The sequence below is a fragment of the Poromitra crassiceps genome (assembly GCF_964638095.1).
Source record: "Poromitra crassiceps genome assembly, chromosome: 6".
NCBI classification, from domain to species: domain Eukaryota; kingdom Metazoa; phylum Chordata; class Actinopteri; order Beryciformes; family Melamphaidae; genus Poromitra; species Poromitra crassiceps.
Genome location: NC_139627.1, coordinates 26560652 through 26580103, shown reverse-complemented (window position 1 = coordinate 26580103; position 19452 = coordinate 26560652). Strand labels below are relative to the sequence as shown.

The window sequence follows — 19452 nt, the reverse complement described above, 5'->3', positions numbered from 1 at the left end:
GGACTAATTAAGCTGGTGGGATGAGGAAAGGCCACACAAAATAATATTTGAAAACCATAATCTTGTTTTATTCAGATGCCATAGCCTAATAATACATACGCCATCTTACGCACACAACGCATTAAGCGTATAGCTGTCTAGTGAAAATGTGGATAACGTCTTGGGTTTTGGGCGTATACAGCCCTAGCGCCTGGGTCCTTGCTATCCAGATAGAGACAGGCCCAGGGACTATAGCTCCATCATGTTAGCAGAAGCTGACAAGGTAGCCGCCTAGCCATAGGTAGACTACGTCCCACTATAGGCTCCACAAAACCAATGATGCCATATGGCACTTCATATGGCCTATAATTTTCGCTGGGACGGACAGATTATCCTGAGTAGCCTATACTGTCAACTTGTCAAGCCTATGCGTACCAATAGGCAGTACTGTATGTGTAGTGTTGTAATAATAATAATAATAATAATAATAATAATAATAATAATAATAATAATTGCTCTCCTTGTAGCATATGCCCCGACATGAGCCGCATAATGTAGGTCAGTCTGCTCGTCCTCAATGATGAGAGAATTTGGCTGTGCGTGAGCAAGATGTGAGAAATGTTTCCATGTTGTTGTATAGCTCTAGGCGGTCTGGGTCTACATTTTTTTCTCTCGTCTGAGTTCATAAAACGTCTGGAAAGCGGCTCTCTGACTCCACACAGTCTGAGGCGCGGTGCTCTGTCCTTCGCCCTCATCCTCTCTCTCTCCCCCTGTCTGTGTGTGTGTCTCTCTCTCTCTCTGATGTCTGTCTGTGTATGTCTCTCTCTCTCTCTCTGTTTTTGTGTGTGTGTCTCTCTCTCTCTCTCTCTCTCTCTCTGTTTGTGTGTGTGTGTGTGTGTGTGTGTGTGTGTGTGTGTGTGTGTGTGTCTCTCTCTCTCTCTCTCTCTCTCTCTCTCTCTCTCTCTCTCTCTCTCTCTCTCTCTCTCTCGCATGCCAAGGCGTGTTGCGTGCCTTCCCACATCCCGCTCTGCGCCCGGGGCTCTGACTGCGCCTCGCCTCGGCTAGTCATCTGGGACTGGATTGTGTTCCTAGGACGGGATATAGCCAGGAGGAGAGGAGAATATGCTTGAGTAAAGCAGCGGTAACGTCAAATTATTAAGAAATCTATAACAGTAAAGCCATAGGGCAGCCCAAATGTTAGCCCTTTTTTGTTCCGTCCAGCAATAATCTTCTGTGTAGATAAGTGGTCGATAAGCGGTTTTTGGTTGGTTAGTGTATTCATTTATATATGCGAAAACAATCTTCGTGGCGTTCAGTTTTAATAGGCCATGCCAGGCCAGCAGGCCTACTCGTTGGCGCCAGATGCGCTTTTCTCCCTGAGATCAAAATTTCGCCTATGGGTATATGGGCGGGCCTATGTGGGGAAATCATGACTTTGAGGTAGCTTCCGCAAAGGTTCTAAATGCAAGAAAATAGGCGTTTATTTTTCAGTCTTTTTAAAATATCCATAATACCCTAATCGATGTGTAGACCTGCAGGGCAACACATGTAAGCCGCCGCCTGATGTAATCATCCAAAATCTGCGCTTCACATATTAAATAGGAAAAATAATTTTGCACAAAAACATTTTATTTAAATAACGTCTGGTCGTATTATATGGAACACAGCTAAAAAATAAATAAGACAAAATACAAATAAGTGTGATACAAGTAAATCAGATGGTAGGGCAATCAGTAGCTTACGATGGTTAATGGGTTTTGCACCATAAAAGCGACATATAAAAAAACTGGTAAAATATTTACAAAGATGGATTCAGACATTTATAAAAGCAAATCAATCAATGAATTATACGAGGAATGGATAAACTGAAGTTGTTTTATCGTACAACAAAATGAGGTCATATAAAGGCACGATTGTGCTACATTTGTGACAGTTGTTCCCGCAATTAATCTTTTACTCGCAGGAATGCAAAAAAGTGACGTCCGCGTAAAAGTAGGCTTGGGCCTGGGCTGTGACTGCTTTGGGTAATAGTGGTTCATTCATCCCTCGACATTTAACAAAATAAATAAATACAAAAATAACTGTAAAAATCTGTGTCTACAATTTGCCAGTGCGAAAATTGGCAAGGTCCGTGAACCTGTCTGGCTCCAATTTGTCCTATATGCTTGCGCGTAAATTCGCACCATGGACTGTATTGTTCGCACACACACCTTGGCATCTCTCTCTTTTCCACCCCCATATTGTCCAAATAGTATCCCCCCGCCCAAACGCCTTTAGAATATCGTCCCTGCGCTTATGGCAGAGTTGTGGTGGTGCTGGACCAGGGGCAGCTGCAGATGCGTCGCAGAGTTCGTCGTTGAGTACCAGGAGTAATTTGCCAAAAAAGAAGGCGGAGGCGCAGTCGTGTTGGGAGGGCTGCTGCTCTGAGGTAAACTGGAGTTGACATTGTTCATTCTTTGATTCTGTGGAAAGTCCCAGGCAGTAGTTGGCGGAGAGCTGCAGGGGGGAGATTCACTGGAGGCAACGTGTTGCTCTGGGGGGATTTCTCCACTTTTCCACAACTTCTTGAACTTGGAACGGCGGTTTTGGAACCATATTTTGACCTGGGGAAAAAGAATAAAATAAAACAACGGTTCATGAGACACAAAAATCGAATTGGCTAGGCCTACAATGCACGCCCACTCGCCCAGATGATCTGCCAGTGAGTGCAGTGAGATCATTCTGCAGCAGGATTTTAAAAATGCTTTTCATATTAGACGTGGATAGGACACAGATACACACGTCTTACTTAGATGAACCCACCTGTGTTTGCGTAAGGCCCATCGAGGCTGCCAGCTCGGCCCGTTCTGGTAGCGCCAAATACTGTGTCTTTTGAAATCTCCGTTGAAGTGCAGCCAGTTGGAAGCTTGAATAAATGGTTCGAGGTTTCCTGACCTTCTTTGGTTTTCCATTAACCATCCGGATTTCTGGCTCGCTCTCTTCTTTCTCTAAAGAAACATTATGGGCTACAAGTTAATTTGAAGTCATTCATGCATACAAAACACAAAACGTGGGCGCCAGTTTGGCTATGTTAAGATGTGGGAACCCGCCATATTCTGCCTGAGAAAAATGTTGATGTTGTAGGCTACCTCAAATGTGTTTGAAAGTCCTATATAAAAAAAAAATACACCAGATGAGCATTCAGTTCCCATGCACGCGGCTGTGCAAAATAGTTTGGTGACCTACATGTGAGACCAAATAATAAGTTCAATATGAGCTTGTTTGTTTTGGTGCCAAATGGATAGATGGATGGACTTTTCCTTTGGGTATCAGTGCAATGCCGCCCCCATAACTGAACATATATAGGCCCAAACAATAATTTAAGAACTTATTTACCTGTATCGGCTGGAGGAGGCGAGGAGTTAGAGCCGTAGGAGCTGTATGCACCATAAGATGAGTTGAAACCAAGCTCGTATGACTTTGCGTTATACGGGACGGTGCTCATAGCGCTGCCGTGGTACTGGTAAGAGCCGAGTTGACCGAATGGAGTCCCTACGCAATGGCCAGGCTGCTGGCTGTTGTAGTAGCTGCTGTCCGTAGCCGTCGACACCGGTAGAGTTGGGGACTCCTGCGATTTGTGCAAGCCGTGGTAATTGCTTGAGGTAATCTGGTTCGAATGCATATCAGTAGGCCTATTTAAATTCTCAAATACTCCAGTCATCTTAGACAGGGGGGGCAGCTGCGTATCCTATGCGCAAAAACAAAAGTGAGAAGCTGCAAACTAAAAAACACGATTGAATCTCGAAATAACTCTTACTGATTCAAAACGCATTCCCATATAAACTTGATCAAAATCGACGTAAAGGTGTGTCCCTCTCACAGCGGCCTGTGATTGTCTCCTACCGTCGCTGGTCGTGGCAGCGCCTTTATGAGAGAGTGAGAGGCAGAGCTGCTGCGTCTGAAGCAACCAATGGGTAAAGAGCTGCTTGTCTGACAACTCCCCACAGCCACCGCCTCCACCCTCCATATGCTCGGGCCTATGGCGCGTCTGCAATCAAACAAGCATCTGAACAGAACCCGAGAAAGGTGGCCGTGACCCAACATGCATCGATCTATGGCATATTCCTTTAGCCTATTATTATAACGATTTTCGCACAATATTTTCCATTCGTTTTTCAATAGCATAAAGGTGTCCTATTATTATAACGATTTTCGCACAATATTTTCCATTCGTTTTTCAATAGTAGCCTATAAAGGTGTTTGATGAAACCATGCATTTCTAACTTGTCTTTAGGAAACTTAATTAAAACTATAGCTGAAACTAACTAAATGAGAGAGAGAGAGAGAGAGAGATAGAGAGAGAGAGAGAGAGAGAGAGAGAGAGAGAGAGAGAGAGAGTTAAAAGCGACAGCGTCCCCAGGTGTTGGGAATCTGACTTGTAGGCTACCGTTTGCCCTTTTCCATTATTCGGTTGGTAACGCTTTACAATACTGTAACACAAAAATGGATAGTTATTGAGGAACTAGTCAGGAACTAACCATTAGTTCATGAATAGTTAATGATTAGTTCATGAATAGTTAATATGTAGTTCCTTAATGGTAGTTAGGCTACTTAAAAGGACTGACCATTAGTTACCATGTTAACGAACCAGTAAGTAATGATTACTTCCTTAAAAAAATATATTTAATTTCTTATTTCGCTAGTTCATGAGTAGGTAATGGGTAGTTCCTTGATGACCCTTAAGGGTAGTTCCTTAAAGATCCTTAATGGTAGTTACTTAAGAACTGACCATTAGTTACCATGTTAACGAACCAATAAGTAATGATTACTTCCCTATTTTTTTCCCGCTAATTCATGAGTAGTTAATGGGTAGTTACTTAAGAACAGACTATTAGTTACCATAGTTGTTACTAGGGAATTAATCATTAGTTCACGATTACTTCACCAGTTACCATATTTGTGCCCCCTCAAGTAAAGCAGGCCATCATACTTAGTTGTTAGTAGGGAATTCATCATTAGTCCATGGTTACTTTACCATTAGTTACCATGTTTGTGCCCCCTCAAGTAAAGCAGGGCTTCATGCTTAGTTGTTACTAGGGAATGCATCATTACTTCATGATTATCTTACCATAGTTACATCACCCTACTACCTATAACAAATAAATACAAGAGTTGTTCGAGGCAAGATTATTAGTCTCAGTCTGACTCTCTACCAGCTGAGCTATCCAGACTGCTAAATTGTGACAGTTGGTAGAGCCTATACTACATATCTGCAGAGCCAGAGACCAAGTACTTATAGTATTGAAGGTATGTTCTACCCAAATACCACGTTCTGTGCAAGTACTTAGTGTTAAAGGTATATTCTATACTCAAACTGCTTTCTGTCCAAGTATTTATACTTTAAAGGTATATTCCACCCATATACTACAGTACTTTCTGATTGAGTACTTATACTTTTAAAGCTGTATTCCAGCTTGCCTCTACCCAACCACGGAGCACCAGGGTCAGTCTCAGAGACCCACTCACAGCCCCCTCGCCCTCCAGCCTCCCTCTACCCACATTCTGAGCACCAAAGTTGGCTTACAAGACCCAGGACATGCCCCTGGTAATCAGTTGAGAACGAAATTGTAGTATTTTACTGGGATATACCTAAGTACTTAGCACTGCTTAACAGTCTGGATAGCTCATTTGGTAGAGAACCAGACTAATAATCTTGCGATCTAGGGGCCAATGGTTCAAACCTCACCTGGAACAACTCTTGTATTTATTTGTTATAAGTAGGGTGATGGTAACTAATGGTAAGATAATCATGAAGTAATGATGCATTCCCTAGTAACAACTAAGTATGAAGCCCTGCTTTACTTGAGGGGGCACAAACATGGTAACTAATGGTAAAGTAATCATGAAGTAATGATGAACTCCCTACTAACAACTAAGTATGATGGCCTGCTTTACTTGAGGGGGCACAAATATGGTAACTAATGATGAAGTAATCATGAACTAATGATTCATTCCCTAGTAACAACTATGGTAACTAATAGTCTGTTCTTAAGTAACTACCCATTAACTACTCATTAACTAGTGTAAACAAATTAAGGAAGTAATCATTACTTACTGGTTTGTTAACATGGTAACTAATGGTCAGTTCTTAACTACCATTAAGGATCTTTAAGGAACTACCATTAAGGGTCATTAAGGAACTACCCATTGACTACTCATGAACTAGCGAAAGAAAAAAAATAAGAAATATATATTTTTAAAGAGGTAATCATTACTTACTGGTTTGTTAACATGGTAACTAATGGTCAGTTCTTAAGTAACTACCATTAAGGGAACTACCTATTAACTATTCATGAACTAATCATGAACTAATAGTTAGTTCCTGACTCATTTCTCAGTAACTACCCAATTTTTGTGTTACAGTATTGTAAAGTGTTACCATTCGGTTTTTAGGCCTAGCCTACTGCATTTGGTGCACACCGGTGAGCAAGATGAACTGCAGGCCTACACTTATGACCCTGCAGCAGGGAGGTGATGAATGATAATAATATGATAGGCTAAAGTGCACGTTTGCAGACAGTTTAGTGGAGCTAGGGGGAGTGACTCCCTGCACACAACAGGAACATTTATCCAAAGCCACTTCTAAAGTTTAGCCTACAGAAGTGCCATCAGCCACTGCAATTTTAGAAGCCCAGAGTCGCTTCTTAGTTCTTTCACATCCTTAATTCCACGTTTGTATTTAACAGCCTTCTTGACTGCTTCATTTGATGGCTGAAGTTTTGACGCGCCTATTTTCATTGCCACTAGATGGCAGCATAGCTCATTTTATTAACACAGCTGCCCGCCTTATCAGTTGTTGAGCATTACAAGCAGACAATACAATACTATTTAATAAAATACTTACCATTGAAATAGATTCAGTTCTGTCTGTCAAACATAAAGATTTGGTGTAGCCTACTTATTTTTACATTCAAATTATTTGCAGTTGCCAAGTTCCATTTCATCCCTCCTCAGTGCTAAGTGCATCGCCACATATAGGACAGAGCACTCTTGACCTCTGTAGTTGGACTGTTTTGGTCCAAAACAGACTGACTATATCCAAAACTTTTGGATACTATATCCATTTTGGATATAGTCAGGCCCGCCCACAGAAATGGCTGGGCCCCTGAAAAGGTCCAGTGAGTATAGGCCCTTCCCAAAGCGGGTGATTAGATCAGGATCAGGACATTAATGATGAGGTGTTTGGGAAAGTATTTGGTCCCACCAAATTCTGTGACTTGCCCGTGGTTTTGACATTTTGACATTGCGTACTACAACAACACCAACACCAACAACAACAACATTTTCAGGAGAGAGGGTTTTCATGATGCAAGATTTTACTCCAACATGGAAACCCCATGCCCTCTTTGTGTGTGTGTGTGTGTGTGTGTGTGTGTGTGTGTGTGTGTGTGTGTGTGTGTGTGTGTGTGTGTGTGTGTGTGTGTGTGTGTGTGTGTGTGTGTGTGTGTGTGTGTGTGTGCGTCCGTGCATGCGTGCGCGTGCAAGCGTGTGTGTGTACACTTAAGCGTTAATAGTCTCTTCTCTTCCATTCAAACTTATTCTTGTCTGGGTAATGGAGAAGTCCCAGAGCATGGCATATGTTGTCAATACAAGATGTAGCATTGTTCATTCTTACAGAGGGTTGGAGGCGGAGCAGGGAGGGGTAGCAGGATCACTGCGATTCACCACTCGCACCACAAGCCCTCAAACTGCACATTCAAACAAGTGGGGCGTGACCTCTCTCAAACAAATCTACATGTTGTTGATTGAATTCACCATGCAACCAGTTGACAAAATCCTGCTTGATTCCTCTAGTCTGGGAAAGCTCTAACTGGTAGCTTTTCCATTTCAGTGGATCATAATTTCCTACTCAACATGTTCCATATGTTTGTTTTCGCTCCATTTGTCAGTGAGGCGGAGGCCATGGTGAGTTTACAGCGCCTGCTTTCTGGGAAGACCCCTGTCTCAGATTGTTTGTCTCTGCCCATTGTTTCCCAGAGATTCAGGCGCTCCTCTGCGGGCCAATGGGGACTGCATGTCGTTGTAGGGAACCATACAGTCGCCTAACATCAGAGCCAAATCATCTATGGCTGAGCAAGAGTCCTCCAGTTAGAGTCGTAGAAGCTGAAGAAAACCTGTGCCTGTAATTATTATGTTCATAAACGGGAATATCTTTGAAACAGTTGATCAACGGCACCAGTCTTGTGTGTAATTAATCTTCCCCAGTCATCTTTTCAACAAAGATTCAGTTTATGAGGTTGTTTGTGAACTGGTGTTTGGAAAAGTGTCAAAGTATATTTTGCTAATGCATGACAGCTGTCAGGGTGAGAAAACAAGCAGTCGTCTTCTTTGTAGTGGCTTACTTCTCTTGACAGCTCTCACTGTTGCTTTCTTTGTTGGTTGCCTGGTAGTTACAGTGCATTTTCTCTTCTTGAAACTGAAATGCATGTATTCGTGCATTATAATGTTGCCATAGAGCGATTTCTGGATAGTAGCAGAGGAGGCTTGAGTGTAAAATATTCAGACATTGCATGTGGAAAATGGAAATGCTGTCAAAAGTGATTGAACGGAGCAGGTTCTTCCTCTTGGGAATGCATGAATCATCATCACTTTCAGATAGAGGACTGGGAGGATTTCACGCCATACAGTACTTCCACGATCTCGGTGTGTTCATAGTTCATACTCGACATTAGGATGTGCCGGAGAGATCCCAACACCAGCACAGAAACTAACACCAGGGTTCCCACAGGTCTTTGAAATCCTTGAAAGTTTGTGAATTTGAGAGAGAGACAGAAATCAAGGCCTTGAAAGTTTTTATAGACATGGGTCAAGACAAGTGCTTGAATTTATATATTTTGTGCAAGTATAGAAATTGAAGCTCTTTAACGCAGCACACTTGAGAAGTCTTGATGCATTCAAGCCTCTCTCATTTCTATTGTTGACTGTGAGCTTCTCTAAAGCCTGATAGCTCTCACTATAAAAATGTCAGTCTTGTAACAGTAATTAATCTTGATCTGTGTCTCAAACTATGCCATGTTGGGTCCTTGAATTTGAGGGAATTGGGCCTGAATTTGATGTTTAAGAAGTGTCAGAACCCTGGCTGAGCCTGTTTCCTTCAACACTGACAGATCTTTTTTCCTGCTCACCTGAAATAGACAGTGATTACTGCATCTTGTTCTGGTTTCATCATGTTGTCATGGCGATGATGTCCAGTTAATTGATTTTGATTTCTACGTTTTGTTCTCTTCTGCAGAGCAGCTGGTATAGTGGAGCTGCTCCATGTTCACTGACATGAAAATGATGTCAAAGGACAAGAGACAGATGCAAGTGGCTCTTAAGTGGGCTCTTGTATGGTAGCTTGACTTGACCTTTGACCTTATTGAGCACACCAGTGAAGTCAGCTTTGAATATCTATCATGATTCAACATCTTTGCTTCCAGTTCATATTATCATCATCTTTGTTTATTTGCTATGTGAAAAAGGGAACAGTTTGAACAGTTTGAAAGCCTGAAAGTAGAAGTGCTTCTTCTTTTTTGCTGTGCTATCAATACTTTAGCCTAATGCTTATTGAAATGGCCATCCATTATTTATTATTTCTGTAATGCTGTCAGTAGACAAAACGGACAAAGTTTCTACGCATTATAGATTACTTAAAATGTTAACGACTGTGATACATTGTAAATTTGATTTTGAGCGTCTAGTATTCAACATGCTTGCCACTTGCATTGATGTTTAATCCCTCATACACCATAATAAACTACATGAACTTGTAAATGTTTTATGTGAAGAGATGAAAATAATGGCTTTAATATGTCGATATACTTTACTCTTGGAGAAAAAACAAGTGACAAAAAAAGAGCACTGTGTGATTTTATTATCAGTTTGCCGATTCTGCAACTGAGCGGCTATGAGGACAGGAGGAAGTCTGTCGTCTCGTCTTATCTTCTGGTGTGCACACCTGGCCGAATGAGCATAGTACACAACCTCTTGAATCTTTTACTTGTACCAAAAAAGCAAGGCAAAGTACATTTGACACCTCACTTGTATCAGAGGCTGTGTGAGGTATGTTTTCAAGTCCCAGTTCAATTAGTGATTTCTTGGCAAGACTCCTTCACACTATAGTATATATCATCCTATACAATAACTGTAGCATATTTCCATCAGCATTAATTACAGTCCAGACTCCATATACCAGGTTCTCCACAGAAATGTTTGGGAGACACAGCACATGCTATGATGACATGTTAACGCCAGCTGATATTGATATTTTGTTTTGAGGAACCAAAGTGCAAATAACAGGAAGTCATTGTGACCAATAAAAACTGACATTTTGAAGGGATCAATATCTGCTCTTACACTTTTGCAAGAGTTGCCTTTGTTGAAAAATCTCTTAATGGAAAGACAAAGCCCTGGCACTTAGTCTTTGTGAACTAAATAGCCTGGTATTTTTCCATTGCATGCCATTTTTTTCCCATTGCTTTGGGTTGATTTGAGCTGTTGTCCAAATTGCCTGCAAAGGAGTGCAATGTGTTGCATATACCTGGCCTCTGCATATCAGAATATTAAAGGACCATGTACTGAGAAAATGACTGAGATAAATCAAAGCATTGCACAAAATACTGCTGCATATATCATCTATATTGTGCTGGGTCATAACAGTAATGTTTTGCTTGAACTAAAGTCAAATGCTTACCCTGGAATAATAAAGACTTACTTTAGCTCTGTCTTTCACAACTTAAAGCTGGCAGGGGAACAATACATATTCCTGTTTCCTCAGAACAATGTAACAGTTTAGACCTCAAACCCTGACCCACTGACCCACATGTATCTGAGAGAACGGTGCACCATATATTGAGAGTGTTTAATCAGCCAGTATTGTAAAGTGCATAATCTTACTGGGCATGTGTGGAACAGAGTATTGTAAAGTGTATCTTATTGGGCATGTGTGGAACAGAGTATTGTAAAGTGCATAATCTTACTGGGCATGTGTGGAACAGAGTATTGTAAAGTGCATAATCTTACTGGGCATGTGTGGAACAGAGTATTGTAAAGTGCATAATCTTACTGGGCATGTGTGGAACAGAGTATTGTAAAGTGTATCTTATTGGGCATGTGTGGAACAGAGTATTGTAAAGTGTATCTTATTGGGCATGTGTGGAACAGAGTATTGTAAAGTGTATCTTATTGGGCATGTGTGGAACAGAGTATTGTAAAGTGTATCTTATTGGGCATGTGTGGAACAGAGTATTGTAAAGTGTATCTTATTGGGCATGTGTGGAACAGAGTATTGTAAAGTGTATCTTATTGGGAATGTGTGGAACAGAGCTTTTTTTTTTTTTTTTTACATTGCTGACTGGAGCTCACTGATCTGTGGGACAGGGCTATAGAGGGGTGAACAAGACGTTGGAACAGAGATATTTTTGATGACACACCATCCGTCACTCTGGGTCTGAGACAGATGAACAGAAGTTGAATAGAGTAAAGCGAGTGAGTAGAAATCAACATGACGTACAATGAGCCACTTTGACCAACTTTGGTTGTCCACTCTGCTGTTTGGAATCTGCAACATCTGCAGTGACCGCTACTGTTCATTTACACTGGCAATGGCAGCCCAATACAAAAGTTGCAATATGGATGGAAACTCTTCATATAGGAAGGCTGTTGCATATTGGCCTCTTTCAGTATGGAGCCTTAAAGTCATTCCCCATGTGGAGATGATCCTATAGAGATGTATCTAGATGTAACTGAGTTGAATCAGGGCAGATTCCTCGTGAGTCCTGAGTGGTAGCGAGTGGATTGGTTAAACTCACTCCCCAGGTATAAAGGCATGTTAATTAGCTCCGCCAAGGGAACTAGCTCTCTTGGCGTTGCGGTTAACATGTCGGTCTCCCAAGCCGAGGGTTGGCAGTTCGAATCCACCCCTGGGCAAGCCCTTAACATGGGTTGCTGCAAGTACCACCTACACAACGCCGTTACATAGACACTACAATTGAAGTGCTGCGGCGCAAACTAGAGGCATTGTGTTTTATTCCAGGATTTAGGAGGGTTCCCTCTGCTAGAGGGGCCCAAGGTCATACAATGCAACTCACTTCATTATAGTGTGTCCGGTGTAATAGATGAAGGCCCACTTAACATGTATGTACAGGGTCAACAGGGCGGTAATGGTTTAAGTGTGTGAGTGTAACCACTGTGTGAAATGCGGGCAGGTTTCCAGCCCAGTAGAGTGATTCTGCTGCTGTGGGATTTTCTTAGCTGATCTCCTGCTGGAGTATTGGAGCATTCATCACCTTGGCAACTGGCCCTTAGTCAAATCACATTACCGTGAGTTTTTAAGCTTTGGCTTAAAAGTTTGGATACTCCACGAGATGCTGTGAAACAAACCAAAGTAACAGTCGGCGGATTATTTGTCCCCCCTTTTTTATTTTTTCTTATGTTTTTGCATCAGCCAGATAAAATAAAATATATTCCACATGACTCATGTCCATGACAAAATAAAATGTGTACAATGTTTGTATACGTATGCTTTGTGTAAACATGGAAATTATCTCCCCAGTTTGCCTTGACCTCTGTTTTAAGTGTTGGGTCTGATCTGCAGGGTCCCGGATGGGAGTGAAGTCTTTTGGAAACCGTTACATCGTTGCCGGTCATTACTTGCTAATGATTGAGCACATGTTTCCTCAGCATTAGTCACGGTGGCTTTTCCTTTGATGAGAAGTTATTTTTAACAACAAAAGTTTAACATTTGGAAAACAGTGGCTTACAATAACTTCTGGAAGAAAGTCTTCACTTTGGAACAGATACTGACGTTGATGTTTGATACTTCACAATGGGACGATTAAAATCACTGTTAAGTTTGATTCTGTAGCAGGACACTGACAGAACATTTTGTACAAATTGAAATATGTAATATACTCAGAAAATGTGTAAATGACAGTGATGGATAGAGCATAGTTGTATACAGATTTTCATGTTTTAATTCCAATTTAATTGGTCTTCCATGAGAAACTTCAATGACCCCTTGGGGTAATGAAACCTCTTTGAATTGGATACGCTAAAAAAATGCATGGTCCTCAATCTGAAAACAATGCTGTGAGTTAGCTTGTGAAAATCTGACATTTGTGAGAGATGAGGTCAGATGTGAAGTCAGATACAATCACGACCTATAACTTGTTCGTAATGACATAATGCCAATCCAACCTAGAGGGCAAACGATTCTGCACTTTGCAGGGACCACAAAGGATTCCCCAGATTTCCCTGTGTCATCTGCACGGCCGGCCTGAGAAAGAATTCAGTGAGGTCTGCAAGGTCCCCCTCCCTTCATTGTTGATTCAGAGGCACACCCCCCACCCAGGACCCATAAATGGAAGCAGTCCTTTGTGAGAGGGGAGCAGAGCAGATTTACTGCGACTGCTCTCCCTACAAAGGGCCATGCCACTGTCACAACAGGACCAGGATCAGCAGCTCCCCCAGAGGGGAGCAGAGCAGATTTACTGCGACTGCTCTCCCTACAAAGGGTCATGCCTCACTGTCACAACAGGACCAGGATCAGCAGCTCCCCTTTTCACACCATGTGATTTAACACCATGCTTCACACAGACACAACTTTTACAAAATAGGCTCCATAGGCCGTTTTGATGTGGTAAAGCAGGAACTAAAGCAGGTGTAACCACTAACTGAGGGCCCTCAGTCGCAGTCGCACTGGAACACCTAAATGGAATGGAACCATCATTAATGGTATTGGTGGTTACACCTGCTTTATTTTCTACTTTACCACCTCAAAACGGTTGCTGTGAAAAGGGTCCAAACTTCAGTGATGCTGTCATTGGCACCACAGTGAAATGTGTTTCAATGATGTTACATAGTAATTATAATAAATAGGAATAAAGTCAAGCAACACAGAATAATCATTGCTATAACAGTGGTGTTAGTAAATGCTGTCTTATACGTTCTCTGGTGAAATTGCAGTCTCCACTGTTGATCATTTCAAGCTGAATTTAGGGAATAGTTCACCCCAAAATGAAAATTCAGTCCTTACCTACTCTCCCCTATTTCAGTGGAAAGTCCACTGAAGTTGGTAGGTACCAAACACACAGCTTGTTGTTCTGTAGTTTCATCTCAGCCTTCTCCCAAACTCTTGAAGTTATGGGCCATCTATTTACAGCTCCAAGAAAGCATAAAATGTCCATTAAATTTCTCCAAACAACTTGTCCAGCAATATCCAAGTGTTTTGTAGTCTAATGATTTTTCTGTGGGTCCAAAGGTCCAATATTGATCTCATAAATGCTCAGTCACGCACACACCCTGCAGTGCCTTGATGTTAGACCAAGTCTTGGTCTTGGTCACCAAGACAATGCTGAACCTGTCTGCTGAGGGTTTTCTTACTGTGGTGCTGGGCCAGAGGCCCCGGAGGGGTCATAAGATGGAAAAGTCAGGACAATCACTCAGTCAGTCAGTCAGTCAGTCAGTCAGGCATGGACTAGGGATAGGAAGGTGGTAGTAGAGAGTCTGGATTCAAGGGGTGGGTAGGATTAGTGGCTAGGGGTGGTGGGTGGTGGGACGGGAAGGGGGGGGAAGTCATGGGAAAAGAGGCCATAGGGGGAGTGATGCCGTCGTCTTAAAGGTTTGTGCTTGTTTATGACACATACCCTCATTCCGGCTTCCCACCCGCAGACACAGCCAATCGTGCCTGTATGGATGCCCGAGTCCGACCAAGCCGGAAGTAACACCGGGGCGCGAACCTGCCACCCTCGTGTTGTGGACAAAGTCTTATAGAAGTCCTTTATTCAAATAACAAATTCATCCACTATATTATTAATGTTGCATTACAGTGACCAATAATGGCTTAATGCCTTGGTACAACAGCTGGCTAACTGCCTATGCCAACTGTGTTTTTGGGCATGTTCCCCTGCTTCTCGATTACTGGTGGGCTTGGTTTCCTCCTCCAGTCCCTGTAATGTTGATTTCATTACAGTGAAACTTAAGGAGCTGGCTGGCCATTCTCATTGATATTTGGGCATATGCTGCTCTGAGCAAAACCTGTGTTCACATGCAATAAAAAATCCTCGGAACAAAGTTATGATTATAATGCTGTTTTCAGGTGTCTGCGTAGAAGAACATTGTACATTAAAACTTGTATTTATCTTGTTTTGAGACTACAATATATGTTTTAAAGACAAACTAAACTTCCAACATGTTGATATTGTGGGGGGAAAAGTAGTTTATATTTGTTTTATGGAGAGTATGTCCAGAGTAGTAGGGATCCATAGCTCAAATGAAACAGCATGTTATAAAATCAAAGTCATATTTCTGCCAACCTTGAATGAGTCATATTGAATCCTTTGAAGCTTTTGTTTGATTGAGATGGCTGGATTTCACCACAGTCCTCCTGTGCCTTTAACTCAATCATATCTGCCAATAATCAATACAATAAACCTACAGAGGATAGAATGGATGTGGGTAGCATTGGAAATCCGATCTCACTATCTACCCACTAAAGAAATGAATGAATCGTCATCACTGATTTGTCACATGAGCCTCAGAGACCCTTATTAAATCAGAGCTCAGTTTTGTTCCAACAGAAGTGCAGCTAATCTGTGCAAGAAAGACCTCGTCACCTGTGGGGGTTCACCTGCACCCCAACCCCACTCCACCTGCACCCCCCATCCAACACGCACCATCTCTCAGGTTTCTTCTTTTTCCTGCTGACCTGAGACAATACAATGGCTTCACCTCGTCTGGCAGCTCATATTACACAGCCACCCAGGGCCACAGTGGACAGAAAAGTGCTGTTTGTGTGGTCTGGTGGACCCAGGTAATCATGAAATGGACAAAGTCTGGACAGCATGAAACTAGCCTATTTTTAATGTGTGAAATTTCAATAAGTGGATTCTTAGCTTAACTGTTTGTGGTGTACCTGAATGGACCCTGAATAAGGGACCGGGTGGTGGAAGATAGTGGCAGAGTGGAAAGGCAGAGAGCCGTGGGACCAGAAGACAACGTAGCGTACTGTACATGTGCTACAAAGAGATGACTCGCTCCCTCCCTGGAAACCCTGCCAGAGGTGGTATATGAACAAAACTGGAGTACAAAGAAGGAAAGTCAACTGCTGCACTTGTGCCTCCGCCACCCCCCCCCCCCCCCCCCCCTACACACACCCACACCTACTACCTCTAGAGCAGTGGTCCTCAACTGGTCTAGCCTCAGGATCCACATTTTTCCTTAGTCCCCCCCCCCCCCCCCCCCCCCACACACACACACATCTATACCTCTAGAGTAGACCTGCCTAAAATGTGGACTGTGATACCTCCTGACCCCGAAATGGATTGAGGCGTGACTCAAATCTTTTCACATCAAGGACCCCTAAACTGAAGGCAGTAGGTAGAAGGTAGTAGAGCCGGACAGAAGAGAAGTTCTGTGGTAACAGACCTCTTTGTTGTTGGCTTGTTTTTAGCTTGAGTCACCTAACTGGGCCTGTTTCATCTGTCTCTTGTTTTTAGCTTGTGTTGCCTTACCTGGACCTGTGTTAATCTGTCTCTTATGTCATCTCCGTAGCCAGACAAGCCCCTGATGGCTGAAGGTTGTGCTGCTGCCAGTCACAGTCCAAACTGCTGTGGCTGGCTCCCAACTGGTCCAGCTTTTAGAACCATTTTAACTATTAACTGCCAATTCTTCTGGTGGTGGTTTGACAGGAGCACCTTCCAAGTCAAAGATCCAGGTGGGAGATGCACAGATAACACCATACTGACAAACTGGACTATATAAGAAAATATTTTCCAGTTGGATTATGAAGAGGAGGACACACCTAGGCACAGACCAGGCAGTGGAAAATGCAAATTTACTAAACCTGACCCCATATGTTAAAAAATAAGAAATTTGACATGTTTCTTCGCAATCAATAATCACTCTCATTTGATTTCCCCCAATATATCATCATATCACCTATCAGGATTTAGAATTTTGTAAACATGCATGGATGTAATGTATATCGTCATTTCAATCAGGAGAGACTAGTGAATGAATAAAATAGTATTTATTACAACAGAATGAATGATGCATTACAGAATATACGAGAATTAAAGTCTTTGGCGCTGGAAATGAAATAAATAAATATTTATATAATCTGAAGTGAGCTGTCTCTGTTTTCTGAAAACTAAACACAGAACTACAGGAATGGTTCCAATTTTGGGGAATTGGGGAATAATTTTAGACACTACAGGGAGATATTGAGATCCAGGGGCATCAGCCCTGAGCAGCAGCAAGATATATCCCCTGTGGATTCTAGATACTGGTCGTGGTGGTGATGACTCTCCTGAGAATTATGACTCTGATGGGTCTGTGAAGACTGGGCGGTGACGGGGAGGTGGCTGACAGCAGCAGTTGCGGCAGGAGTTTGAGCAGGCTGAATTGAGAAAGAGACCTATTTAAAAGGACAGCAGCCATATGATTGGCTTACAATGGAGGTGTATAGCAATGTGATAGGCTTATGGTGGAGGTGTATGGAGGTGTATCGTTATGCCATTGGATAGATGAGACCAGCTGTCAAACAGCTGATTATTCAGTGAACTATGGAAGCATGAATGTGCACATTATATTCTTCCTGTCTGAACTTCCATTAGAATTTAATTTTTGTTGCCTTTTTTGAAAGGAGGGGGAGGTCACAGCTCAGTATCCTGTGTGAAACAACTTCTGAGACGCACATGTTACTATTTACTATCAATAAGCAATCGATAGAAGATCCATTTTATGTTTTAAATTATGCTGCAATCAATGTTTACATTTAATTGAACAGTTGAATGAAACACGTTTTCTTTTATTTAAAAGGAAATGTGTGTTTGATGTTAAGACAGAAACTTGTGAAAATCACACATCATTGATATATAACAGAAGGAAAAATAAGGAAGTGAAGGCCTGTCATCTGGGACCAAGATGGCAGAACATCATTGTGTAAATGAGCAGAATTATCTTTATCAGTGTAAATCTGATTTCATCCACCTTGTTACTAAGAGACAATGCTGCAGTCCACTCGGAGAAGCCTGTTTAAGAACCGTTTACATTCCTATCTATCTGGTCAAGTGTTCAACTAGTCCGGACGGATTTACCATTTAACTTAGCAGGAAAATCCTACTTTCCTGTTACATGTGAAGCGAGGGGTTACATTATGAAGCGACTTGTGATCTCTGTAACTGAAATTGATACATATGTTACCAAACCCACAGCAACAGACATGCCATTCACATCTCTTATAGAACCTCCCAAGTCATTTGGTGCAATTAGGAATGTGCCAAGAAACCTCCAACCATGCTGCACCACGCATACACACACGTACGCGCACACACACACACACACACACACACACACACACACACACACACACACACACACACACACACACACACACACACACACACACACACACACACACACACACACACACACACACACGTGCGTGTGCACACAGCATTCTAACTCCAACAATGCTGACATTGTTTTGTGTTCTGCTGTCCTGTGTGAGTTTTGTCCAGTTCAACTTCACCACGATCCAACACCAGACACACTGGGAGGAGTGAGAAAGTGATCATGAAGTGGTTCCTTTTTGCAGGTTTTGGTAGAGAACAGAACTGCTGTTGCCACATATCCACATGTACATCCAAAATGTCATTTTCTTTTTCAGTTTAATTGAAAAAGAACATTGCAGAAGGTCGAGAAGGATGTGCCAAGATGACTGAAGGACTCCCTATTCAACAAGGATGACAATTCCTGTAAACCTTCTCCAATAAAAGTTACGGTGTGATGAATGAAAACCATTTTTTCAAGAGTTATTGCTTCTAGTTCATTCACTAATTCATTCAGCAGGTGTTATTAATGAGTGTGCATTAATATTTTATTCAATTTGTTTCTTGAATGGATGATCAATCCCCAAAGCATGCCCAGAAAACCCATGATACCCGGCTATAACTTCAAAACAATTACTTTACTTACTTTACTTTTCAGTCACCTCAGGGGTTTTCAATAAATCTTAAAATTGACTAAACCTTTCAAAGGCATTCAATATATTAGCTGTTTGTCTCTGTCTGCCTGAATTTGGGAGGTTTATTTGTTCAGTTGAGGTACTTGGCATGCCGAGTATCTGGCTCCAACCAACCGAAATAGCTAAGATATCACCACTGAGGTGTCCCAGGGTTATTCTGTGTCCCTATTTGGTGTTTGTGTGAATTACCAATCAGAATCAGAATCAGAATCACTTTGATTGTCACAGCATGCAAATATAGCATTATCCATTAGCACACTTATTTATTTATTTATTTATTTATTTATTTATTTATTTATTTATTTATTTATTTATTTATTTATTTATTTATTTATTTATTTATTTATTTATTTATTTATTTATTGGAAGAGAGCATAGCGGATGGCACCTGTCCATTAGTGGTGTAATTCCTAGGCGCACCGGAGGGG

The 19452-nt window shown here is 41.9% G+C and overlaps 1 protein-coding gene across 1 annotated transcript; it reads right to left on the bottom strand.

The window, feature by feature from the left end:
* Positions 1 to 1593: 1593 nt before the first annotated feature.
* On the bottom strand, positions 1594 to 3779 carry dlx2a (distal-less homeobox 2a). The gene is made up of 3 exons (XM_083639101.1): positions 3355 to 3779; positions 2782 to 2966; positions 1594 to 2582 (listed from the first exon to the last, which is right to left on the bottom strand). The coding sequence occupies exons 1-3, from the start codon at positions 3677 to 3679 to the stop codon at positions 2253 to 2255; spliced, it is 840 nt and encodes a 279-aa protein (XP_083495227.1). The 5' UTR covers positions 3680 to 3779; the 3' UTR covers positions 1594 to 2252.
* Positions 3780 to 19452: the final 15673 nt, after the last annotated feature.